At 50.6% G+C, this 26,828-nt stretch overlaps 1 protein-coding gene across 2 annotated transcripts; it reads left to right on the top strand.

Moving 5' to 3' along the window:
- The first annotated feature begins 1,393 nt into the window (after nt 1-1,393).
- On the top strand, nt 1,394-26,043 carry SLC41A1 (solute carrier family 41 member 1). 2 transcript variants are annotated; one of them, XM_023186899.2, is made up of 11 exons: nt 1,394-1,487; nt 4,091-5,108; nt 14,055-14,162; nt 15,283-15,354; nt 16,012-16,156; nt 16,300-16,446; nt 17,062-17,209; nt 18,110-18,189; nt 19,607-19,741; nt 20,066-20,214; nt 23,439-26,043. In XM_023186899.2, exons 2-11 carry the CDS (start codon nt 4,737-4,739, stop codon nt 23,622-23,624), a joined length of 1,542 nt encoding a protein of 513 aa, XP_023042667.1. In that variant the 5' UTR covers nt 1,394-1,487; nt 4,091-4,736; the 3' UTR covers nt 23,625-26,043. The 2 variants fall into 2 exon arrangements, with proteins under 2 accessions (XP_023042667.1, XP_023042666.1); XM_023186898.2 differs by lacking the exon at nt 1,394-1,487 and adding an exon at nt 1,981-2,372.
- The last annotated feature ends 785 nt before the right edge of the window (nt 26,044-26,828 follow it).

The raw sequence follows: 26,828 nt of genomic DNA, 5'->3' as shown, positions 1-26,828 counted from the left end.
GCTACTGCTACCACAATGTTTTTGATGAGTTTCACAAACATAGTATTTAGTGAGAGAAGTCAGACACAAAATAAGACCTACTGAATGGTTCCATTTATATAAAGTTCAGAAGCAAGCAAAACCAACCTGTAGTGTTAGTAAACGTTACTTTTGAGAAGGAGTGTGGCATAGTCACCAGATAGGAGGGTATCTGGGATGCCAATAATGATCTCATTCTAGATCTGGATGGTGGTCATAGGGGGACGTTCACTGTGTCATCATCTGTTGACCTGTACACTTAGGTTTCGTGTTCCTTTCCTAAATGCCTGGTATATTTGAATTAAAAAAAAAAATACAGGAGAGGGAAATTGTTTTCAAGTAAGTAAAAAAATGGAAGGTAGAAAGGAAATAGGAGAGAGATCAAGGATTTATACACCGGTAGCTGAGCTGTGGCAAGATTAAATGGGGTAGTGGAGGGGAGGGAACTGTTGAATAAAACAGGGCAGAAGTTGCCTCCAGCCCAACTGAAGTTTCTCCAGATATATCAGCCTTAATTCCCCATCCAGCCGCACACCCCGTATTCGCAAACTTCATCTTTCTGGACAAGGCCCAGCATTTCCCAGACTAGCAGCTACTTCTCCAGGCAGAGAAACCCAGTATTTGAGGCCAAAACTGGGGTCTGAGACACTGATATTTTGCTCTAGTAGGTCCTGTGAGTCTACAGGCCCTTGATGCAAACACTCCAGAGCTGATCCGGAATCATCCTGGGGGTACTGGTTTGGGGTGGGTGAGGGGAACAGGGTTTGGTATGTGTATTTGTCATCCTTATCAAAAGGAATAACCTGCTCAGGTTGCTGTGTGTGCTCTTGTGTGCACGTGCCCAAAGTTTCATACACAGCACTGCGTTCTCCTCTCCCCAGGCACATCTTTGTTCCAAACCCTATTCAGAGGTGTAGAGCCATGTTCGAATGCCCCCGGGCCACTTTCAGGGAGGAAAAGGACAGGAAGGAACCGTTGGTCACAGGTTCCACTGACAAGAGGGGAAAACTTGCGGGTGGGAGTTCCTTTATGGGGGAGGTCACACCCCCTGCACAAAAACATCCCAAAGAGAACTGGCATTGAGTTTGTGTTGGAGAGGTGGAGATACCCCAGGGAGGAAGTGGCGAAAGGTGAGCAGGGGAACAACCCTCTTTGATCCCACAAGGTGCGTCAGGGAAAGTTGGATTTCATTTAGCGCGGGATGGAGACATCTCTCCGCACGCTGCCACCAGGCTCAGTGGGTCAGAGGAAGTGAGGCTCCCCTCCGCTCTTACCTCAGGTGATGCGTGTGCGACCCCAGCCGTGAGTCTGACCTCCTTTCTCTCCCGCCCACCAGTCTCCACCCCTTTCAAGGCTGGGACTTTTTTAAGGCCGGATTCGTCAGGGGTGAGCCATTTGCTCAAGGAACGCGGAATCTGGAGGGAGCTGAATGACGAGCTGGTGGGAGAGAAGCTGTGTCCAAGAGCAAGGTAGGGACTGTTCTGTCCGGGTACCAAGCGGGAGGAGGGAGCACGCGGATGGCTGCTTGAGCCCAGGGTCAGAGGTGGCTGGCTGGCTGGCTCCACAGGGACATTTGCCGGTCTTCCCGAAGCCCAGAGGCTCCAAGGAAACATCCAGCGGCAGGACAGGACGCGCACTGTCGCACACGCTTCTCAAAGGCCGCTGGGGCTCCGGCGCGGCGCAGCGGACCCGGGGGCGGTAGCACCACGCAGTGAGCTCGGGCAGCGGGTCCCCCGGACCCCGCGCCGATGGGCGCTGGGACCCGCCCGCTCCAGGCGCGTAGAGCCGGCTCCCAGTTCCCGTCACTACTCGCACTGCGTTTCCCCGGCGCCCCGCCTCCTGGGCACCAAGCGAAGGAAAGGGGCCGGGCCGAGGGTGATCCCGCCCCCTCCCCAGTCCCTGATTGGCTGCTGCTGTTGTCCATCCGAGAATCTATTTTTGATGGAGGGGGGTTGCCACCCAGTCTGCCCCAGATCACGTTTGCCCCCGGCAGCCAACCAGTTGGGCCCAAGTCCGCGGGCAAGAAGCGATTGGGGGCGAGTGAGCTCGGCCCCCCGGTCCCCCGTCCGGGTGCCCCCCCGCCGGGCCTGAAGCGGTATATCCTGCTCTCCCCGGTCACCTCCCACGCGTGGAAGCGGAGCGGCGGCCTCGCTGTAACGCAGAAGCGAAATGTAGCCAGCCGGGTGTCGCGGCTGGACGCTTGCCTTGGCTGGGGGTGTGGGGGGGGGCACGCCGGGGGCCAAGGAGGACTGCCGAGGAGGAGTGATGAGAAGAGGGGGTACCCTGCACCCCCCGAGACCACGGGCCCCGTTGCCACTCGCCAGGCGCCCCCCTTCCTCCCAAGCGAGAGGCAGGTCAGTCCTGTAGGGTCCTGGGGCGGGGAGGGGGTGGTGGAGGGCGGGAGTCCTGGCGCGCAGCGCATTTGCTGAATCTGAGTGGTGGAGAGACCGAGGAGGCCACCCAGTTACTTTCTCTCCCTCCTCGGGGTTGGGGATACTAAAATGGGTCTTTTTTGTCCCCGCCTGGGAGGAGGGGATAGGGCGCCCTGGTTCACTTTTGCTTCTTTCGTCCCAAGGCCTTAGGCCGGTCTGAAGTCTCTTTACTGGGGGAGTGGTGAGGGAGGACTGGCTTCCCCTCCTGCGATTCCCCGCTCAGGTTCAGTGGCCTGCCAGGAACATAGGAGGGAGGCGGGGGTGTCAGCTTTTAGCGGACTCAGAAACTTTTCTGGCATAGGGGCCCTAGGACTCAGAGGTTTCCTCCTGGATCTCTGGTGAGGGAGTTTGAAAGAACCACAGTACTGTGTTTAAGGAGATTGAAAAAGGGAGCCCTGGTAGGTGACTGAATTGATAGAGGAAACAGTTCTCCTGGGCCAGTTCCTGGGGTTTGATACCGCCTTTCCTAAACTGAAGTTGACTAATTGTGTGTGTTTGGAATACTTAAGGACCTGTTCCTCTTAACCTGGTGGAACTCTCTTTAAATTTATTTTTTACGAATAAGAGTTCTTCTGGTGAAATGGAATAGGATGAGAGTCCATGAGGAATTAGGAAGCCTGGGGATTCCTTTAGGCAAAGAGAAGTGGAGCCATTACAGCTAAAGAGATGCATTTGGAGCAAGTGCATATTGGCTTACGGTGCTTTGGTTTTTGTTTGGGGTTTTTTTTTTTTATTGCTACTTTTGTTTTTTTGTTTTTGTTTCTAAGAATTCCACTATATCCAACTCTCAGTAACCCTGGGGAACAGGAGGAGCCTAATTAACTGAAATGCATGGATAATAAGCAATCATTTTATGCTCTGTCCCTTCTAACTGAGATAACTCCGTTGTCCTATCTGACAAGCTCACAGGGCCAAGAGCAGGGGGAGAGGGGGAGAGACAGAGGCCTGGATCCGAGTCAGCTGTCTGAGCTCTTTGTAACACTGTTGACTCTCAAGGGCAGGAGTGGGTAGTTCTCTGGCTCTTGGCCTTGGTCTGGCAGGCTTGCCCCACTGCCCAGGGAGTCCTCCTAGCTTTGTTTTGTTTTCTCAGAAGCTAGAGCGTTCTGGGGTCTGGGGGACTTCACGCGGCAATCAGTTCCTCCCTGTTTCTTTGCCCTGTGTGACTGTCTTTCTGTTGATGTCTTGTGATGATAAGCGGTCACTTTATACAGGGGTGGCTATGTGGCAGGGAGTTTGTGACTGAATTTGTAACTGAACCCCACTTAAATAATGGAGGGGCATTCAAGAAGGGGTCTTGCTGAGGACATACCTACCCACCCCCAGTTGCTGAGGAAACAATGCAGAGGGCACCTGCATGGCATCTTCCCAATCCCAGGCTGGTCACATCTCGTTGCTGGTGACCATGGTGGTGATTCCCCAGGAGGGTTGCTAGTGGGGAGGATGGCAGGGATAACGCCTGCTGAGCCTCCAGATGGAGCAGTGCAGGACTAAGTAATTTTTGTGGAAAAAGGGAGGCAAATAGCAAACTCTTTAACTATATGACGAACTCCTAACTGCCTTGGGGGGAAATTCTCCCAGTAGGAGCTGTCCTTTGCTATAAGGTAATGTTCTTTTTCTTTTCTTTCTCCTTCCCACATAAGGTGTTCCATACTGATTCTCGTGACTTTAAGGACCAGGGATTTGAAGAGGTATTAGCTCTTCCCAGGAAGAGAGGAAGTTTCTGGAAGAGAAGGGAAAGACAGCAGACGCTGCACTGGGACCAGCAGAGCCTGAGGAGCTGTGGGAAGCTGACGGAGCCCAGCCAAAGCAGTGGGAAGAAGCCACAGCCCCAGGCCGGCACTGTGTTCTGAAAGATTTGAACTCAAGCTGCTTTTGAAGGAGGAGGGGCCATTTCAGAGGCCACCCCAGACTTTGGTTGAGCTCTTCTACTCTGGATGCCCCCTACTCCGAGGAGCCTGCCGCTGAGAACCAAAGAAGATAAGAGAACAGATACATTTTCTTCGAGCACAGAGCTGGTGGGTTGGAGTCAGGCATCTGCACCCCTAGTGGCTGTCTGGTGAGGAGTTTCTTGTTTCTGCCCAGCTTGCGGCTTCAGTGCTTGATGGGGCTGCCTGTTGGTGGATCAGTTTTTGCAGTGCCTGGTAGGAGTGGAGAGCCGTGGGAAGAGGTCCCGCGGCGCCCAAGCCTGGGTTCACCCCAAGACTAAGTTCTTTCCCAAGTTAGAGAAGGAGAGAGAAAGCAAAAAGAAGAGAAGAAAGTTCTCCCTTCCCCTCCTCCCTGCCTGTCATGTCCTCTAAGCCAGAGCCGAAGGACGTCCACCAACTGAATGGGACTGGCCCTTCTGCCTCTCCCTGCTCTTCAGATGGCCCAGGGAGAGAGCCCTTGGCTGGGACCTCAGAGTTCCTGGGGCCTGATGGGGCTGGGGTAGAGGTGGTGATTGAGTCTCGGGCCAACGCCAAGGGGGTTCGGGAGGAGGACGCCCTGCTGGAGAACGGGAGCCAGAGCAACGAAAGTGACGACGTCAGCACAGACCGTGGCCCTGCGCCACCCTCCCCGCTCAAGGAGACCTCCTTTTCCATCGGGCTGCAAGTGCTGTTTCCATTCCTTCTGGCAGGCTTTGGGACTGTGGCTGCCGGCATGGTGTTGGACATCGTGCAGGTAGGACCTGAGTAGGGCAGCTCTTGACTGTGAGCCCAGGGCCACCTTTGCCTGCTGGGAAACTTGGAACTTCCTCTCTACCTCCCTGTCAGAAGTGGCTGCTGCTTCCTAGAATACTGTTTCCCTTTGGATCATGTCCTTGGTTTCTTCTTGGTCTAGTTCCTTCCTACAGAAGCCTCAAGGAAGCCGAGTAGCCCCGGGGAGGCAGTCAGGGCAGTATTGCTAAATAGAAACAGAATTGGCTCCAGAGCTCAGACTTGGGAGAGGACAGATGGAACAGGGTCGTTGCTTGCCATCTCTCCCAAGCATTCCTGCCGAGCCCAGCTCAGTAGGAGACATTTACAAGGGTCTCCTCTTTATGCCTTTTCTCCCCTGCATTTGTGGTTTCAAGGATACCCATAATAGAAAGCTCAGTTTCAAGCCTCTCCTCCATCCCCCTACTGGGCAGGAATTTGTTCAGCTGCCAAGAGGGTCTCAAATTAAGTGGGAAGGCTCTTGAAGGCATTTTGCATTGCTTATCTTCCTGTAACCTTGGCATAATCCCCTTGGGGGGGTGGGGGTGGACACTTGCTGTCTGATGCATGATTTGGAGATTTGGTGTAACAAGACCCAAAAGCACTAATTATCTGCTGTAAATGGGGACAAAATGTAACTAGGCCTGGGCAGAACTGTCTCTCCTCTTTGCTTCTCACCTGTCATTCTGAACCTGCCCTGGGCAAAGAGGGTTCTTTTTGAAGACATTGGGTAGAATGAAGGGTGAGAGTCGGAGGGACCTGGAAGCTAAGAGCCAGAGACGTGCTATGTTAATTTATTGTGAGTCAGGACTTATAAAGAACCTCCAGGTCCAAGAGATAAAGTTTTGTTTTTAGATGAAAGTCTTTTAGGCACAGTGTGGCACACCAAACTTTTTGAAGGTGCTGGGTTTATCTAAGTAATTCAGCAATGTGTATCAAATTCCTGCTGAATGCTGGCCTCTGTCCTAGGTACTCAGAGAAATATTAATACTGAGGCAGGAGGAGATCTGGCTTTTGCTTTTTGGGACCCCCAGTGTTCCTTGACTATGATATCTCCCAGAGGACACGAAGCTTAGCGTCACCTTCCCTGTGCCAAGCCAACCCTACAGACCACAGTGATATAGAGTCCTGCTGGTAGGTCTCGCCATGCCTGTGTCCCGGGAGACTGAAGATGGTTGGTTCTTGATAGTGTGTGCACGTAGAGTACTTTGACTTGAGCCCTTCAGGGGAACCCTGAACCTTTGATTGCTCATGAGAATGATGTTTAAGTCATGCCGAAGTGCTTTGCACTGCCTCCCCTTTCCCCAAACCTGTTACCTTGAAGATTATTCCTACATGGAGGTTGGGAAGCCAGGCTGGAGCTTTGGGTTCCTCTCCCTAGCGGCTGCTCCTCCCCCTAGGGCAGTGACTGGGACAGTAGGAGGAGGAGAAAGAGACTAGGGTAACATTTTCCTCCACCTCTTCTATTCCTTTCCTGTGGCCTCAGTTCTTATTCTTGAAGTTTTTGCATTCTGGTTGGATACCTACAAAGGGGTGCAGAACCAGCATCCAGAGGTGAACTGAAGAGTGTTGTCTTATTTTCTGGATAATAATAATGGTAGTGGGGAAGCATTTGGGGGCTCTTCTGAAGACCCATGAGGGTCCATAATCATCCATAATCATCTCCATTTTGTAGGTAGGGAACCTGTAGCTTAGAGGGATTAGGTAACTTGTCCCTGGTCATCTGACCCTAGAGCCCACACCACTAACCCCTGTGGCCTTCACCATGGCCATGGTTCACCAGTTGGTTAAAAACTTGGAGAAGGGGCCAAGCGCAGTGGCTCATGCCTGTAATCCCAGCACTTTGGGAGGCCAAGGCAGGCAGATCGCCTGAGGTCAGGAGTTTGAGACCAGCCTGGCCAATATGGTGAAACCTCATCTCTACTAAAAATACAAAAAATTAGCTGGGCATGGTGGCGGGCACCTGTAGTCCCAGCTACTCGGAAGCTGAGGCAAGAGAATCTTTTGAGCCCAAGACGTGGAGGCTGCAGTGAGCCAAGATCACGCCACTGCACTCCAGCCTGGATGACAGAGCAAGACTCCACTCAAAAAAAAAAAAAAAAAAACTCTGGCTGGGCATGGTGGCTTATGCTTATAATTCCAGCACTTTTGGAGGCTGAGGCCAGAGGATCACTTGAAGCCAGGAGTTCAAGACCAGCCTGGGCAACAAAGTGAGACCTAAAAACAAAAATTAGTCAGACATGTTGGCATTCTCTTATAATTCCAGCACTTTGAGAGGCTGAGGTAGGAATGATCACTTGAGCCCAGAAGTTTGAAGTTGCAATAAGCTATGATCGTACCACTGCACTCCAGCCTCAGCGACAGAGCCAAACCCTGTCTCAAAAAAAAAAAAAAAGACTCTAGGAGGAGCCTATTTTCTTTGTCTTTTCTTGAAGAACTAGGTGGACTAGAATCTGGATTAATTAGTTATCTTCTGAAGTGAGCAAGAATACAAGTTCTTAGATGGCGTAGGGAGGGACCCCCACATACACACCCCACCCCTACCTATCCCACACACTTAGATTCCAAAGCTTCTGATGTGTTGCCCCACCCCCACTCCAGGCCCATGAGCTGGAGACATTGAGAGGCCTAGGTAGGGAACCTTTGGAGCTGCTGTCAGTGTGGCACCTCGGCTCACCCCAGAGCTAGGGTGCACTTGGTGTGGATGACAATGGCAGGTTTGTCCATGTCCTCCTCCCCCAGTCTTCCTGCTACAGCTCTGGCTGGAGCAGGCCCTGCAGATGGCAACAGTGAGATGGCAGGAGGGGGTGAGTGCAGAGGGACCGAGACATGGGACCACAGAGAGATTCTTATTCCACATCCACGGGAGTGAAAGCAGGACTGACAATCTCAGATTCGGGAAGAGCAGGACGGTTTCTAAGGATTCACACCTATATTACCCCTTCATAAGCTAAGATGGCCTTCAGTAAGACAGAGTCTGAAAGTGCCCCAAGACCCTGGGGCCACCTGGAGAAGCTGGCTATGGAGTGTCCCCAGTGTCTTGGAGCAACTGAGCAGGAGTCCGTGTTGGCCATGGTTCAGATGTCTCCTTGGTCCAGGGCCCCCATCTTTCCTTGCTGCTATAGAAAACTTGCTTTCTTTTTCACCAACGCGATGCCAAAAAAAAAAATTAAATTGTAATTTTAATTTAAAAGAAAAAGAAAACCGACTCTCTTCCTAGAAGGCTCATTTCTGCCTCCTCTTATCTGCCCTCTGGTAAATGTGCACAGCAGCATCTGCAGTGAAATAAGGGGCTGGTGCTGGCCCAAAGTAGGAAAAGAATAAATGGACGTCCATCTGCTCTAACTTCCCAACCATGGCTGAAAGTTCCTGCAGCATCTGGAAGGGAAGCAGGGTGGGGCCTGGTGTTGGCTTCTGAAGGGGGTTGGGATATGGGAGCCTCCTCACTGCAGGAGCCTTGTGCCCATCTGCCCAGTTTGGTCCTAGGCTGCTCCGGATGTCTCACTCCCTTTATCTGTCAGCCTTTGTGAGAGATGGGGTGGCAGGAAGTAGTGTGCCCATCTGCACTTTAATTCCCAGCTCGATTAAGATGGGTCCTTATTTTAGCTCACTACTCACCTGCTAAGGATCTCGAACAAAGCAGACCCTGCTGTGTATACAGAAGTCTACAGCAATGAAAGTGGATGGCAAGCGTGGCCTTGGGGAAGTAGGGTGGGAAGGAAGTATTCCTCCTGGGCCTGGCCTGCTCCTGTGGTCACAGCATCCCTAGGCGGGACACTATCATATCTGCCTCACTTGACCACCCCTTCTGCTTTTCCCATCTCTGTCCCCTGCCTGCTGTCAGGGACCCATTTGCTTTGCTCCTGCTTTGTACTGCACCGTATATCCAGGTGTTGCCCTAAAGCCCTTTCCTGGACACCTAGAGGATGCCTCTTGGAAAAGCCTCAGACAGGTGAAGCCTGGGGTTACTGCAATCTTTTCTGACCCAGTCCTTACCCTAAAAGATCAGCTCCAGCCCAGCTTCTCCCACAGGAGCCGATTCTCCCATAGCCTGGAGCCTAAAGCTTGTATCTGGGAATTTAAGTCTTCTTAAGGTCTTGATTCCTGGCTCTGACTTTCTTCCCTGCTGCTACTCTCCTGAGGTGGTTTAGGCCAGAACCTTTGAAAGCAGTTCGGGGTCAGTGTATGAGCTTGAAGTAGGTGAGGGATGGAAGAAGCGCATTGGAAGGGCAAGGAAGAGGTACTGGCAGGACCACCGAGGATTGAGACTTGGGATTGCTGTGCCTCAGGATTCGTTTTGGCTATGAGGGAAGCAGTCTCTTCCCTCACCTCCAGAATACCAGGGATCCATGAGCCCCCCACCCCAAGGTTAGAGAAGGAAAGAGATGAGGGGCTGCATTTCTGAGAAGCAGTTAAAATTTAGATGTTCCCCTCACCCCCAAGCAGGGCAGCACTTCCCGGAACGTGCCCTTTTTCATCCCCGTCAGAGCAGGAAGGCGTGGGTGGCTGCTTGGCGGACGGGTGTGACTTCAGGGGCAGATACTCCCAGCCTGGATGAACAGGATGGGGCTGAATTTGGCCAAAGGAGGAAGAAGAGCTGCTTACTGTCTGCCCCTGCCACATCCTGCCTACTCCTAACCTCAGGGCCACCCTGATTCCTGGGCTAGTTCCACATCTCCAGCCTCCAGCATCTCTTCCCAGAGTCCTATGCGTGCCCATGTGTCAGAGGCTTTCTGCCTGAGCTGCAGCTTTGAGAGGGTTTGTGGGTGAAGAAAGTATGTGTGTAGGAATTGGCTTCTCTGACCCAAGTGCCAACTCGGGGCTTTGCTGGCCCAGGGTCAGGTAGTGTGAGGTTCCAGGCTATATTCTGTAAGAGTCGGGAAGACGTGTGCACAGGGCCTCTTACTGTGACTGCTCCCTCTCCTTGCCTGTCTGTCTCTCATCCCATGCTCCTAAAACTCCGTACTTTGTAGGTCCTCCTGTAGCTATAAGGAGAGGGTGCATTGTGCTGGGAGGTGGAGAGATTTGGGGGTGCTTATGGTAGCAACCAGAGGAACTTAGCTGAGCTTTATACATTTTTTGTTAAATAATAATAAAAGCAAGCAATATTAGTTACAAACAGCTCAGAAAACATTGCTTGCATACATGTGGAATCGTCTTCTGGGTTTTTTCTTTCTACAAGTACATATACATTAAAAAATATACCTACCTGCAGAAGTGAGATTTTCATGGAGCTGGCAGCTTGGCAGCAGGGTGGAGCCGGTGTTTTGGAGTGAAGATGAGATCTGAGGCTGTGCTCTGAGAGGAGCTTTGAAAGCCCACAAGGAAGGGGAGAAGAGGGGGATTTTTCCCCTCTCTGGAGCTGGTTTGGGAGGAAGCAGGAGGCAAAGCAGAGCAAGGCCGGACTGCAGGGAGCTGGAGCCTCAGTGGTATGTACCAGCCGTGTTCAAGAGTAACAGTCCCCAAGTTGCTCCAGGGCAGATGGGGCTCACTGGGGCTGCCTTCACTCTGGGGGGTCTGAGGGTGGGAAGGGATTTACCTCCCTTCAGTGTTTGGAGGGGGCTGGCTCATCCTGTGACTGCCTGGAAGCCCAGTAACTGTTGTTGAGATGGGGGGGCTGTCTCCTCCCCATTGTTAGTCCTTTCGGTGGGGCTTCCCTAAGGAGAGTCCCAGGTCTTGGCCAGACCAGGAGCGCAGGCAAGCGTATGCTCCAGCCCCATTGAAATGAGCCCTTCCCCAGGGTCTTGTGAGGCCTCCCACCCCATCCACACAGAGAGAGCTCTGACAAGAAAAGAGAGGTTCTTGCCTTATAGGGCCACCCAGTACCCAGCCTCTCCTGGTCTCAAGCCCTAGCCCCACCCCCTCTGATAGCCTTGCTTTTTGGTTATTGTGGTAAAAAATATGTAACATAAAATTTACCATCTTAACCCTTTTTAAGTGTGCTGTTCAATAGTACTAAGTATATTCTCCTCCTTGTACAACAGATCTCCAGAACTTCTCATTTTCCCCAGCTGAAGCTCTGTACCTATTAAACACTCACTCTTTTCCCTGCTATCCCAGCCGCTTGTTTCCACCATTCTTCTTTCTGCCTCTATGAATTTGACTACTTAGGCTGGGCATGGTGCCTCATACCTATAGTCCCAACACTTTGGAGGTCTAGGAGAGAGGATCCTTTGAGCCCAGGAGTTCGAGACCAGCCTGGGCAATATAGTGAAACCCCTGTCTCTACAAAAAATATAAAAATTAGCCAGGTGTGGTGGTGCATACCTGTAGTCCCAGCTACCCAAGAGACTGAGATGGGAGGATGGCTGGAGCCTGAAGCCATGATTACGCCATTGCACTCCAGCCTGGGCCACAGAGTGAGACTGTGTCTCAAAAAAAAGAAGAAGTTGACTACTTTGGATACCTCAGATAAGTGGAATCATACAGTGTTTTTTATGACTAGAGTAATGTCCTCAAGGTTCATCCATGTTATGGCATATGACAGGATTTCCTTCCTTTTTAAGGCTGAGAAATATTCCATGGTATGTATGTACCACACTTTGCATATTTTGTTTATCCGTTCATTCCCTGATGGACATTTGGGTTGCTTCCACCTCTTGGTTATTGCATATATTGCATATAGTGCTACAATGAACATGGGCACACTAGTATATCTTCAAGACCTTGCTTTCTATTCTTCTGGATAATTATCCAGAAGTAGGATTGCTGAATCATGTGGTAGTTTTATTTTTAATTTTTTGAGGAACCACCATATTGTTTTTCATAGCAGTTGCACCATTTTATAGTCCCACCAAGCGTGTACAAGGGTTCCAATCTCCACATGCTTTTTTTTTCTCTTGAGACAGAGTCTTGCTCTGTCACCCAGGCTGGAGTGCAGTGGCACAGTCTCGGCTCACTGCAAACTCTGCCTCCCAGGTTCAAGCGATCCCTGCCTCAGCCTTTCCAGTAGCTGGGATTATAGGTGTGCGCACCACTCTCAGCTAATTTTTGTATTTTTAGTAGAAACAGGGTTTCACCATGTTTGCCAGGCTGGTCTCCAACTCCTGACCTCAAGTGATCCACTCGCCTTGGCCTCCCAAGGTGCTGGGATTACAGGCATGAGCCACTACGCCCAGCCCAATCTCTACATATTGCTAACACTGATTATTTTCTGGGTTTTTAACTAGTAACCATTCCTAATGGGCATGAGGTGATCTCTTACTAATCTACAGTATTGCTCATCTTTATTTTATTTTATTTTATGTTATGTTATTTTATTTTATTTTATTTTATTTTTGAGATAGAGTTTCACTCTTGTTGCCCAGGCTGGAGTGCAGTGGTACAATCTTGGCTCACTGCAACCTCCACCTCTTGGGTTCAAGCAATTCTCCTGTCTCAGCCTCCCGAGTAGCTGGGACTACAGGCATGTGCCACCACGCCCAGCTAGTTTTATATTTTTAGTAGAAACGGGGTTTCTCCATGTTGGTCAGGCTAGTCTCGAACTCCTGGTCTCAGGTGATCCGCCCGCCTCGGCCTCCCAAAGTGCTGGGATTACAGGCATGAGCCACCGCACCTGGCCACTGCTCATCTTTCACGACAGAGTGTGGGTGTTGGAAATGCCTTGAGAGACCATCTGACTGGTCCCTGAATTGAACATTTTTCAAGAGCTTGAGGCCCTTGTAACTTGTCTAAGGTGTCCAGCTGGTCTACGTGAGGAGGCATATTGGGGAGATAAGCAGGAGGCCCGTCCCTGCTGTCTCCTGTCGTAGACCCAAGGCTCTCAGTCCAGTGCCCTTGCCCAACATAGTCCTTGGCCTCCCAGCCATGACACCCAGACCAACCCATATATATCCGCCTGGCCTGCCTCCTCCTCCCTCTCCAAACCTGGAGGCTTTCCATTCTTAAAACAAATAAAGGAAACCACCTACCCAGTTAGGGCCAGGAAGGGAGACACAATCCTAACCTTTTTTGCAAGTCCTCAGTTTCAGTTGCAAGTAAAGTAGCTTTCAAATAGCCAGTCCGGGCTCCTGCAATCTTCTTAGCACTAACTAGTAGAATACACTCTGGACCCCAGTTTCCTCATTCACAAAATAAGAATAAAATAGCCCCTACCTTATTGGGTTGTTAAGATGATTAAAAGAGAAATACATGGAGATCACTTAGCCTAGCACATAATCAGTCCTTAATAGATGTTAACCGAAGACATTGGTAGGAGAGCCAGGATTGATGGTCTTGGGACTAGAACTCAGGTCTCCTGACTCCCAGTCCAGGGCACTTCCTACAGGAGTACACTTGCTTCTCCTAACTGAGAGACTGAGGAAGGTATGTGGGGTAAGGCAGTGCACAGAGGAATGAAAAGCCTCTTACAGGCCAGCATTCAGAGGTTTGGGGGCCACAACTTAATTCAGAGCCTGTTCAGAAGGAGAGTTGCTGTGGCTGAGGCCCAAAGCCCTTGGAGATAGAAACCAAACAAACTCTCTAATCTCCCCAGCCTCGGCCCCAGCCCCGTGGAGCCCAACTCTCCACAGCTGAGACAACAGAGAAACTGGACTGAAAGCAAAGGGGCCAGGGATTGCAATTTGAGGGGGGATTGCAAAGGATTTCTAGGGTGTCAGGCAGCCCAGGGCAGCTCAGCTGTGTGGGTCCCCATTACCCTTCCCCACCCACCTCCAGGAAAGCAGACAGAGGAGGTAGTGCCAGACTGAGAGTCTCCCAACCGGCGGAGACCCTCTCCATCTTCCTGGTTCTGGGTAGCAGGAAGGGGGGTTGTGTTGTTTGAAGAACCATGAGCTTGGTTTCGTTCCAGGGTTCTTGGAGGAAAGGTGGCTAGCGTGCTCACTCCCTGCTGATTCTATTTCCTCCTCGAACTCCTGATCTCAGACTACCTGTTGAACCTCAATGCCCACCCTTTGGGGCACTGAAATTCCTGGGTTCTGTTTTCACCTTGTAGCACTGGGAAGTCTTCCAGAAGGTGACAGAGGTCTTCATCCTAGTGCCTGCGCTACTGGGGCTCAAAGGGAACCTGGAAATGACCCTGGCATCAAGGCTTTCCACTGCAGTGAGTGTCCTGGCTGGGAGGAGCGGGGCACAGAGAGGACTCTGGGCAGCACCGAGCCAGAGACTGGGAGAGGGCTATGGGCCCTTCTCCACTACCCAGGCCTGGAGTGTGGGACTGGGGTGGGAAGGGAGGGCCTGGCTGGGCAGGTGTAGGGAGATCCCAGGCTGGGTGTCCTGCTCCTGGGCAGGGGCTCCCTGCCCAAAGTGGTTCCCAGGCTTGGTTTCTGGATGTCCCAGCCGCCCCTGGACTCCTGCCCCACCCCCTACCTCTCAACCACCTCGTGACTGTTTGTGCAGCTTTGACAGGCAGGCATCATGCTGGTTCCTCCACCCGCACAGATGGGGGCCTCCTCTGATCTCCAGCCCTGCTTTGCAGCTGGGCAGGAGCAGAGCCAGGCCCTCCCAGCACCCCCAGTCCCCCGGCCCTCCCATTCCCTTTACCCATGGCAGCTTGCTCTTCTTTAAGGGAACAGACAGAGAGGAACTGCTCGTCACTCCTACCTCCCACAGTCTTGAGCCATGACATTCCAGGCCTGAATAGATACAGGGCCCTGGGTTGGAGGTGGGAGATGATAAAACTCAGGGGGCCTGGGATGTCCCTGCACAGCCAAGAGTCTAGAGAAGGTGACAGAGAGAAGTGGCATCCAACTTAACCCACCCTGACTTGCCCTACCCAACTTCTGGCCCATGCCCCCCTCTCCTTCCCGAATACTCTTGGAGCCTCAGTCCTGCACCAGCAGCTGACCTTTCTTTCCTTGGGATAGCAGGCTGGCTTCAGAGTCAGGGACTGGGTTGTTCTGACCCATGCAGCAATGGGCTGCCCAGATAAGCAGGGTAAAGAATGGAATTTGCCTCTGCTCAGCTGGTGTCCTGAGAGGAAGAGAAGCGACTGCCTAGGGGACCCTCCTCCCATCCCCCACCCAGCTGCAGGAGCTCAGTTTTAGCTCCTTCCCTCTCACCTCAGTTTCTCTGATCCCGCTTCACCTTTCCAGGACTGTCAGGTCCTGCTCTCAGAGTCTTAGGCCACATGTACTGCCTCATGATCTAGGCAGGAACCTAATGGATGGAACTTCAGGCCTTTTCCAGCCTGGAGCTCCAGCTCCTTGCCCTCCCTCTCCCAGGCCAACATCGGACACATGGACACACCCAAGGAGCTCTGGCGGATGATCACTGGGAACATGGCCCTCATCCAGGTAAGAAGGCAGGGACCAGAGAGGGTGGGCTAAGCCTCCCCTTAGTCAGGAATCTCTGAAAGGCTTAGGTCAGCCCCAGCAGGCTCCTGAGTAAATCTCCAGTATCCCACTGAGCTGGCTTCCCCCAGAGTAGCTCTAGGAGGTAACTAGGTTACCCAAGAAAACACCCAAAATGAGGAGAGCCCAGCATCACCCATTCTAGTTCTCAGTTTCTGGTGGTGCAGGTGCCTTTGAGTCCCAGCAGATCCTGGCAATATGAGCAGACTCAGGAGTGCCGAGATATCCTGTGCCACTGCTGTTCCATCTCCCCATGAGACCACACAGGTTCAGACCGGGAGCCTTCCCCCTTGAGGCCCAGGTCTTGACTCTGGGTGGAAGGCTCCAACTCTGTTGAACCTCACTCCCATCCCCAGAGGCACACTCCTTCAGCCAATAACATGTTCTGGGCTCCTGCAGAGTGCACTGCCCAGTACTAGTGTCTGGTGTGAACCTAAATAAATAAAGACATCCTTCCAGCCTGGGAGAACTGGACAGTGCAGTCCAGCCTGCCTCCTGGGGCTACTGCCAGCCAGGAAGAGGTCTGCCCAGATGCTCATGACCTCAGCTTAGGAAACCCACTGCTCTCAGGGCTTTCCAAGTTACCACTCCTGTCCCCAGGTGCAGGCCACGGTGGTGGGCTTCCTGGCGTCCATTGCAGCTGTCGTCTTTGGCTGGATCCCTGATGGCCACTTCAGTATTCCGCACGCCTTCCTGCTCTGTGCTAGCAGCGTGGCCACAGCCTTCATTGCCTCCCTGGTACTGGGTAAGGAAGGGAGGGCGTAGAGGAGTAAGGAGTGCCACGCCAGAGGTGTTGGCTGCACCTGGCACTCCACTCTGTCTTTTTGTTTGTTGAGACTCCTTTATCTCTTCTCACCCTGCCTGCCCCTCCTCCCACTTCCTCACCAGGTATGATCATGATTGGAGTCATCATCGGCTCTCGCAAGATTGGGATCAACCCAGACAACGTGGCCACACCCATTGCTGCCAGCCTGGGCGACCTCATCACCTTGGCGCTGCTCTCAGGCATCAGCTGGGGACTCTACCTGGAACTGAGTGAGCCACCAAGAGGGTGGCTCGGGTGGAGTCCTGGGTGGGGTTGAGAGAGATGGTAGTTTGGAAATGTGCAAGAGTTTCTTCTGTGTTCTTAAACTATTTGGTTTGAACACAGGTTGTAATAATTCCTGATCTTAGAGATGTGAAGCTAAGTACTGATCTCAAATTCAAGCAGGCATCAGGGTCAGGGGAAAAGTGTCAGAAGTATATTACTGTTTGGTCATGCATATTCTTACTTCTCTTGGAGGGATGAGGTGGAAAGAGTAAAGGAAAGGAACCAGAGGCTGGGATCTGCTTGCAAAATGAAGAAACGGGTGGGAGATGGTGATTTCTGGGATCTAATCAAGAGACCCAGAGTCTCTGTCCTCTGGTCTCTGTCCCTAATTGGTTCAGTGCCTGGCTAGCTCTCTACCTTGGTTTCCTCATCCATAAAATGAAAAAGGCTGGTACCACCTACCTCCTGAGCTGCCAGTGAAGATCAAATGGGGTCATGTGTTTACTGGCATTTAGTATAGTCTTGCTGTTGATCTGTTGGGACATTTTCAGACTGAGCCAGGGAGAAACTTGGAGTAGGGAACCACAGTGCTTATCTCCCTCTCACCTGTGCCCTCTCAGATCACTGGCGATACATTTACCCACTGGTATGTGCTTTCTTTGTGGCCCTGCTGCCTGTCTGGGTGGTGCTGGCCCGACGAAGCCCAGCCACGAGGGAGGTGTTGTACTCAGGCTGGGAGCCTGTTATCATTGCCATGGCCATCAGCAGGTAGGCTGGAGCCCTGAGTATCCACTCCTACCCCACTCCCACCCTGCCACAGACTTCTTTTTAAACCCTGGAGAGAGGGGGTGGGGGTCAGACCCTAGAAATGTGTTCATTAGTGTATCAGTCACATGTCCTTCTGTTGAAAATGACAGAAACCATCTGAACTGGGTTTCATTCCAAGGCAGAATGTATTGGCCTGGAGAACCAAAAAGGCACAGCTGAATTTCATGGACATACCTAAGATCAGGGCCCCAGTACTCTGTGACTCTCCACTCTGCTCTTCTCTGTCATGGCCTGCAGCCCAGGTTTATGCTTTTCTTATTCCTACCAATTCCAGTGGGAAGAGAGATTCTTTCTCCCACCAATGCCACAAAGTCCCAGTATAGAGTTCCACTGCTTCTCATCTGGTGACATGATTATCTCCAGACCAGTCAGTGTGGCCTCGGGGCTGTGATCCTCTGATTGGATGGACCTGGAGCCTAGCCATCATTGAGGCATTGTCACCTGAGTCACAGTCACTGAGCTTGAGAGAGGTGGTTCCCTGAGGAGGAGCCCAGTGCTATCACCAGAAAGGGAAGTAAATGCTGAGTGAGCAGAACAACAGAGGTCCTCAGCGGCAGATAGTCCCGCAGGCTGCTCCTCCAGCCAACTTAGAGGGCAGGTACAGGAGGTGGTTGCCTGACCCAGTACCACCAGCTTGTTCTGGAGTCACTGCCCAGTCAGAATGTTATGAGCAGCACCTAATCCTGTCAAGGGAGGCAAGGACTGGATGATGAGGAACTCCTGAGAGCCACAGTGCTTCCCTTCATCTCCAATGATAGGTGGGCCTGGACCTCTCATCCCAGAGACTAAGGCAGAACCCTTCAGTGGTCTTTGCATCATTTTGTCTTTATGTCTCTATAGTGTGGGAGGCCTCATCTTGGACAAGACTGTCTCAGACCCCAACTTTGCAGGAATGGCTGTCTTCACGCCTGTGATTAATGGTGAGGTCTGGGTATCAGCTGTCAGAGGGCAGGGCTGGGGAAAGGAAAGGGACAGGAGAAGAGGACTTAAGGGGTTGGTTTCTGTATCAGTCAGGGTTCCAGTAGACATGAGAATCTCGCTCAAGGCCTTAATGAAGGGATTGCTTACAGAGGTGGGAGCAGAGTAAAAGGACAGATAAGGGATGTTGAGGCACCCAGAGATTAGCAGCAATGGGAAGCCTCTAGTCCTAAAGGGTCAAGGGGAGTATCTTAGTCCATTATCTGTTGCTAGAACACAATACTTGAAACTGGCTAGTTTATAAAGAAAAGAGGTTTATTTAGCTTCCAGTTCTGGAAGCTGGGAAGGTCAAGATTGGGCAGCTGCCTCTAGTGAGGGCCTCATGCTGCATCCAAACATCCAAATGGAGAAACAGAAGGAAAACTGAGCATGTGCAAAATGGGCAAAACAAGAGAAGCAAACCTTGCTTTATGACAACCCACTCTCATGGGAACTATACCTTTCCCAAGAAAGACATTAATCCATCTTACTAACCTATTCAATCTTAAAGGCACCACCTCCCACCACCACATTTGGGGACCAAGCCTCAACATGAGTTTTGATGGGGACAAACTATATTCAAACCATAGTAAGGAGGGAAGAGCATTCCAGGAGCCCAGTGAAAGCTCTGTCTTTGCCCCCAACGTGGGGAAGCCAATGCTGAAAAGCAGGGAGGGACTGGGAAAGAAATACCTGATCTCTCTCTCCACCTGCCCTCTGGTTGCCTGCTGTTGCCTCCCACTGAACAAACACAGTGGAAGCAGCCAGCAAGGAAGACTGGGTGATGCAGTCCATGGAGACCAGTCTCCCAGAGCTCAGAGCTCCGAGAAGAGCAGGGACCAGGTTGGGATGTGAGGGCAACAGAGAAATCAGCACAGGTCCTGGCGGAGATACCAGTTTCCAGAGTTTGGAGCTCAAACCTGATCCTTGAAACTGGTTACCAGAGCCACCATATGACCATAGGGTGCCTGGGTCTGCTCAGAGCATTGGAGAGGGGGTGAGGCAAGGCAGGGCTTCATCCCCCCAGCTGTGTAGGAAGGCAGGTGCCCATGCTGCATTGGTGGAGAAGTCAGGCTCTCTTGAGTCTGCAGATCTGCACATATCCTTTCCAGCACTGTCACAGCTTTGCCAGGGGAACATGGAACTGCTGCATCTCCTTAGAGAGGAGGATGAGGGAGGCCGGAAGCAGGGATCTTTGTCTGCCTTCTTAGTGTCTTACTGTTCTTTTGGGGACTGGTGAATGGGTGGTGCCCATATAGACCCTAAATTGAGACAGAGGACAGTGCCTCTATAGATTAAAGACAAAGAATGAGAAGATCATTTTGTTCCCACTCCTCCCCTAACCCCTATCTGTGTCTAAGCCTGTATCTGTTTCTGCAGGTGTTGGGGGCAATCTGGTGGCAGTGCAGGCCAGCCGCATCTCCACCTTCCTGCACATGAATGGAATGCCAGGAGAGAACTCTGAGCAAGCTCCTCGCCGCTGTCCCAGTCCTTGTACCACCTTCTTCAGCCCTGGTAACGGCAGATTCCCAGGCTCCCAGCCCTGGGGGGAGTGGGCCTACTATTGATGAGCTTCATTTAAGAGACAGCTGGGGCCCAGATCCACAGGTTCTCCTTCTCTGCTGGGCTGTGCCAGCTGTTCTGAAGGGCAGAGCCCAGGCAGGAGGGCTGTCTTTTCCTAGAGCACCCTAGGGGTTGGAGACTACAGGATGGAGAAGTAGAGATATTCATCTGTCTGTTGCCCTGGGGTATGGTACAATCCCTCCTGACTTTGAAAGACCTTCTGGGGCCAGGTCTTCTCCTCCCCTCCTCTTTACACCCTCTTTTCTCCAATTCCAGATGTGAATTCTCGCTCAGCCCGGGTCCTCTTCCTCCTCGTGGTCCCAGGACACCTGGTGTTCCTCTACACCATCAGCTGTATGCAGGGCGGGCACACCACCCTCACACTCATCTTCATCATCTTCTATATGACAGCTGCACTGCTCCAGGTACAAAGTGGCAAGAGCAGGGGCATGGGATGGAACCAGGATGCCCTGCAGGGGTGGGAGAGGAGGCCAGACTTGGTCTCTTAGACACTCAACCTCCTCTTTCTCTGTGTCGGGGCAGCTGATAAACACTGGACAAAGGTGCAGGAGAGCAGATGGTAGTTCCAGTAGAGTCACCAACATGCTGTGTGACTTTGACCCTGTTCTTTTAGTTCTCTGATCCTCAGCGATACCTTTGTAAATTGAGAGGAATGGACCGGGGGTGGTAGTTTTCATGCAGGTGGTTGTAGGATGCTGAGCATGTGCGATTTGCATGCTACCCTGACTGGCCACAGAGTTCCACGTGGCTCTGTTTTGCATGCTGGTCTTTTTCGAGAAATTCATTTGCATAAAGGGTCCCATAGCTTGAAAAACTGTCAAAAGTACTGTACTAGATAATCTGTCGGATCCTGTCTAGCCTTGCCATTCCATGATACCATGACAGTTGCCATTCCATGATACCATGACAGTTGCCATTCCATGATACCGTGACAACTGCCATTCCATGATACCGTGACAATTGCCATTCCATCATACCATGACACTTTCTCCCTTCTTGTATTATTACATTGTAAAAGCTTTTTATTTTGAAATCATTACAGATGTGTAAGAAGTTCTCAAACAAAGGTTCAGAAATCCCATATACCATTACCCAGTTTCTCTCCATGGGAAAATAACATTTTGAGTAACTTTAGGACAGTATCAAAATCAGGAAATTAGCATTGATACGATCCACAGTGCTTATTCAGATCGCACCAGTTTTACATGCACTCGTGTGTGTGTATGTGTGTGTGTGTTTTATGCAGTTTTTATCACAAATGGAGATTTGTGTGGCCACCACTATAACCAAAACACAGAAAACTGTTTCATCACCACAAGGCTCCCTTATGCTATCCCTTTACAGCTAGGTCCACCCTTATTATTACCTTTTAAATTTTTATAAATTTGATTTTTGAACAGTCACATAGTTCAAAAATGTTTTAAGGTTCATGTGAAACCTCAGTGAAAAGTCTTCTTTTCTGTCCTCTTCACAGCCATCTGTTTTTCTCCTTCACAAACCATCAGTATTATCCCTTTCTTGTGTGTCCTTCAAACCTATTCTGTATTTATAAAAGTAAACGTATAGTTTTCTTATTTCCCTCCTCTTTTTTACACACATGTGGTATACTGCACACACTGTCTGCACCCTGCATTTTTCACTTAAGTTTATCTTTGAGATCATTGCATATCAGTACATAAAGAGAACAACACCCTGATTTTCTTACAGCTCCATCATATTCTATGATACACAGACCATAATTTTATTTTGCCAGTGTATTGATTAACACCTGTCCCTCCAGCCCCCTCACCCCCAGCTTTAGAAAGGTTGTGTTCGGACATCTTGGCAGGGGCGGGGCTGAGAATCAGCCATATGCTGTTGCCCTGCAGCAGTTAGCCAAGCCGTGGCATTCCGTTGCTACTGGGTTCCAGTGCAGCGCATGGTGAGAAGGTGGGGGTGGATATACCAAGGGTCTGTGGTGGAGGTTTTCAGCTCATCTCTTGGCCTGGATTGGAAAGGATGCGCCTCGGTGCCATCACTCATGATGAATACCCTGGGAGACACTCTTGCCTCTGCTCTCCTCTCTAGATCTGTGGAGGGCCAGAGCGTGACACTTGATCCCCTGTAAAGGCTCTTATTGATCCCTTTGCCACCTCCTCCCAGCCGTGTGTCCTGGGGCCTGCTCGCGAGGCTGGAATGTGAGGACAGCTGCTACCATTCCCTTCCTAGGGCACGTCCCAAAGGCCTTTATTTGGGACCCTTCTGCAGCTGCTGGAAAGGGTGTGAAGTTACGGAGGGCAGGGGAGCCAAGGCCGTGGTATCACAAGACAGCTGTGTGCAGGGCAGGCGAGAATGTGAAGAGTCACCTCTGGCTTCCTTGGAGAGAGGGCAGGATTCTCTCAGGCAGAGCCTAAAATTTTTTAAAAAGAGAGAGGACAGGAGAGCAACCGAGATTGCCTAAAGATAGGTATCACTTCTGGCTTCCAGATCCCTTAAGGGCTGTGGTTCCCGCATCTGGATCCCTTAGGGCAGAATTTTCATACCACAGTATTTACACAGTCTAGTCAAGGGTAAAACCTCCCAGATGACTGACTGTATTGGAGCTTAACCATCAGAAACTGTTTCATTCTCACGCAGATGCAGTCATTTAGGGAGCCCAAATGTCAGGCACTGTGCAGATTCTAGGAGATTCAGGCCTGCCCCACCATGGTATTCTAGATCAAGGGCATTGCCAACTTAAAAGCACGTGTGAATCTTGTTAAATGCAGACTCTGACTCAGGAGGTCCAAAGATTCTGCATTTCTAACAAGCGCCCAGCTGTTGTTGATGCTGCTGGTCCTGGGCCCACTAGCAAGATTCTGGTCTGAGTCATTCTTAATTATCTGTATGAATAGAAGGTAAGCAAGAGCACAGATACAAATCAAAGCCGCAGATCATGTCAAATATGTTTTGAATTGGTATGCATTGTCTGCTTTATATTAACATTGAGGTGACTTATTCACAATTCACCTTTATTAGGGCTAATGTTAAAATAAACTTGCATTCTTTGAGCCCAAAGAATGGAAAGGAAATGGAATGGAAAGCCACAACAACAGAATGAAAAGGGTCAGGAGGAAGCCAGCTTGGGATGATCGTCTGTTACTTAGACAACTGCCAGCAGCAGCTTCAAACACTGTCCTTATACCACTCTGCCCAGAGAAGGCATCCCTTTAGGAAAAGCTGACTCCAACAGCCAGCCCCATGCCAGGCTCCTGGAAAGGCCAACATGGCAGGAATTGGAGTGACCGCAGAATAAGGTGACCCAGAGTTAGAGGCAAGAGGGCTGAGTTCCTGCAACAAATAGGATCTAGGTCAGGAAGCTCCTTGTTTGGTAAACTTGGAAGCAGAAGATAACGCTGATGTGGGTGACCCTGGGCCGTAGCAGCATCTTCCTTTCTAAAGAACTCTCATTGTGCCTGTTGTCTGCTCAAGGTGGTAATTGTTGGGTGGAGGAACACAGAGAGGTTGCTGGAGTGGAGAGAGGAAGATGAAAAGTAAGGACTGTGGCCAGCCAAGCCTTGTGAGGCACTAAATGGGTCTGATCGAGTGGCCTCTGGCTCCCCCTGGAGAGAGGGGATGGCTATAGGCTGGGCCCTTTTTGTCTCCCCAGGTGCTGATTCTCCTGTACATCGCAGACTGGATGGTGCACTGGATGTGGGGCCGGGGCCTGGACCCGGACAACTTCTCCATCCCATACTTGACTGCTCTGGGGGACCTGCTTGGCACTGGGCTCCTAGCACTCAGCTTCCATGTCCTCTGGCTCATAGGGGACCGAGACACGGATGTCGGGGACTAGCTTGGTCACTCAACCTTTTCCCCATCCCTCTGCACTTTCTATTTGAAATTTTTCTTTTGTTCCCCTGTCCCTACTCCACCCTACACTCCCACCTCTTTCTAGGACTTCACTTTGATACCAAATTCTCATTATTTTCAATGGGAATTTTTATACATTGAGCCAAGTTTGTATAGCAAGAATCCAGGAAAGACAGACGGCCTGAGATAAGCAGTACAAGTAGGTTTTTGAGACAATCACCAAGTGCAATTTCATGGTGGGTGCCTCCAGGTGATGTGGACTGGGGCAAGGGAATTTTGTCTGGAATCTGGGGACATGGGATTTGGCTTTAGCAACCTGTCTTGGCCCTAATGAGAAACCCTTTGTGAGTGGGCTCCGGGTTTTTGGTTTTGTTTTCTTTTTATCTGTTTTGTTTTATTTTTGGTTTTGGTTGAACAGAGGGACAGAAGAATAAGTAACACTCCCAAACACAGACATACTTTTGTAGAAGTGGACCAACTTCAAAGCTCTGGACAGGAGACAGCTGCTCCAGGCCCCTGTGATCCCAGTTCTATTCTCTTGCCCTCTGGACCTAAGCCCTCCCACTCAGAAAGAGTAAGGTGGACTGACTTTTCAATGTGTGCACATGCCTCTTGTTCATTTGCCTGATCAACATCAACAACCCCTCCCTCTGATCATTTCCAGTTGATTGTCATATTCAGGAAAAAATGGAACAGTGGACTCTTCTCTCTGTTGACCCATGTCCACCTATAGGTTCCCCAAAATCCACATTCTCCCTGGGCCCAGAGGACCGATTCTTTGTCTCTCTTCAACCTTCATCTCAAATTGTCTCTAAGCACTACCTTCCCCAGAGCTTGCCAGGTTGGGTTTTGAGATTAGGGACAGGTCATGGGTATGTGGAGAATGGTTTGGAGGTTGAGAACAACCACGGGTGTCTCATTGCTGCCGTTTCTCCTGAGAACATAATCACTTGATCACCTTGGACCCTGTCACTTCCTAAAATTACTCATTCTGTCATGCCATAGAGGTCAGTTTTCCTCTTTCTTGGCTTCTGCCCACAAACATTCACCAATCGTTCATTCGCTCATTCAGCAAATATACAGCCTCTGCAAGATGAGCTCTCCTGCAGGCAAGCATGGTCTGAAACATTCTTTGAGCAGTATTTATTGAGTGCCTACTATGTGTTAGGTACTGTACCAGGCACTGACAAGCCAGTGGTAAGGGAAACACAGCTCTAACCTCACCTCATTCTCCAGGTTACAAAGGCCATGTGCCCCCTTTCAATCTGGCAGAGAAAGTTTCCTCGTAAGTATTTGCATCTACTTCAAGCCAGATTCTTCTGCCTCTTTCTCCTTACTAGACCCCAACTCTGTGCAATGCTGACCACAGCTAGAGCCACCAGCCCCATTGCTCAACCAGTGTTTATTTCCCTAAACGACCCTTCCTCACATTCCCTTCCCTCCATCTCTCCTCACCAAGCACCCAAAAGAGGATTTAGAACTAGCAGGGTGAACATCAACTGGTTGTTTCTACTTTTCTCTGCCTAGCACAAAATTGGGAGAAAACTGGAGCCTCCATCTGCAGTCACACATGTACAGATCTGGGGATTTGGATGTAGGCTTTTTCTAACTTCTCTCTCAGAAACTTCCACAGAAACCTTCCATCTGTAGCCTAAAGGGCCCACCTCCAAGGGAAGGCTTAGGCAATGATCCTGTTTCTACCAACACCACACTTTATCCCAGGAACTTGCCCTAGACCTCCAGAGACCATATTTTCTCTCCCTCCATTTCTACCCAGACCTCCAGGCCTCCTTCTGGAATCATAGAACCATAGAATTGGAAGGAATTTTAGAGGTTATCTAGTTGGAGTTGTATCCAACAGTTCATTAACACCAGCCTGGGCTTGTTTTTCCTCCTCCCTCTGGACTTTTTTCATCTTTTCCTCCACCTCAAAAAACACTTGCACACAGATTCTTCTTGTACAGGCACCGAAACCAGCTCCTCTGCCCCTCAGGCTGTGTCCCTGTGATCTCCAGCCACCCCTGCCCCAGTCACTCGCCCCTTCCTCGTCTCTGGAATTTGGCCAGGTAGTCCCAGAAGACTCTGGAGTGACCTCCTTTGCTTAAAAAGCAGACGGATAGGCATGCCCCAGGCCCTGAGTGTGTGAGCAGAGGAGGACTGGAGGGTGAGAGGGAAAGAAAATGAAGGTGACTTTCATGGAAGATTCATTTATTTTCCCCGATTGTACCAACTGCATGTATTTTTGGCCTGGCTGCAAGGAGCAATATTGGTTTACTCTCGTATCCTTAAAAAGTTACAGAACTGTGTCTTAAGAGAATTATTTATAGTTACTATAACTGAATTGACAAATGTCAACTTAACTGATAAATTATATTTGGTAAAATAAAGAGGACGTTTATTTAGATGGTTGGTGTTTCCTGTTCGTCTCATCAAAAAGCAGCTTCAGCTGTTGTCTTTGGCCCCTCTATAGGCCTTACCCTCTCCTCACGTAGGAGTAGAAAGGGGCCAAAGTGTGACAAGAAATGAAACATCTCGGCCGGGTGCAGTGGCTCACACTTGTAATCCCAGTACTTTGGGAGGCCGAGGCGGGCGGATCACAAGCTCAAGAGATCCAGACCGTCCTGGCCAACATAATGAAACCACGGTTCTACTAAAAATACAAACATTAGCCAAGCATGGTGGCAGGTACCTGTAGTCCCAGCTACCCAGGAGGCTGAGGCAGGAGAACCACTTGAGCCCGGGAGGTGGAGGTTGCAGTGAGCCAAGATCATGCCACTGCACTCCAGCCTGGCGACAGAGCAAGACTCCATCTCAAAAATTAAATAAATAAATAAATAAATAAATAAATAAATAAATATCTCTAAAATGCAGAGATTGTGTGATAGAAAACACAGCATTGCCAGACACTGTGTCTCATGCCTGTAATCCCAGCACTTTGGGAGGATCACCTGAGATCAGGAGTTCACAGCCACCCTGGCCAACATGGTGAAACCCCATCTCTACTAAAAATACAAAAATCAGCTGGGCATGGTGGTGGGCGCCTGTAATCCCAGCTACCTGGGAGGCTGAGGCAGGAGAATCGCTTGAACCCAGGAGGTGGAGGTTGCAGTGAGCCGAGATCATGCCATTGCACTCCAGCCTGGGTGACAAGTGCAAAACTCCGCCTCAAAAAAAAAAAAAAAAAAAA

Source organism: Piliocolobus tephrosceles, chromosome 1, assembly GCF_002776525.5.
Source record: "Piliocolobus tephrosceles isolate RC106 chromosome 1, ASM277652v3, whole genome shotgun sequence".
NCBI lineage: Eukaryota > Metazoa > Chordata > Mammalia > Primates > Cercopithecidae > Piliocolobus > Piliocolobus tephrosceles.
Note: the sequence above shows the minus strand (reverse complement) of the source record. Positions and strands in the feature narration are given on the sequence as shown.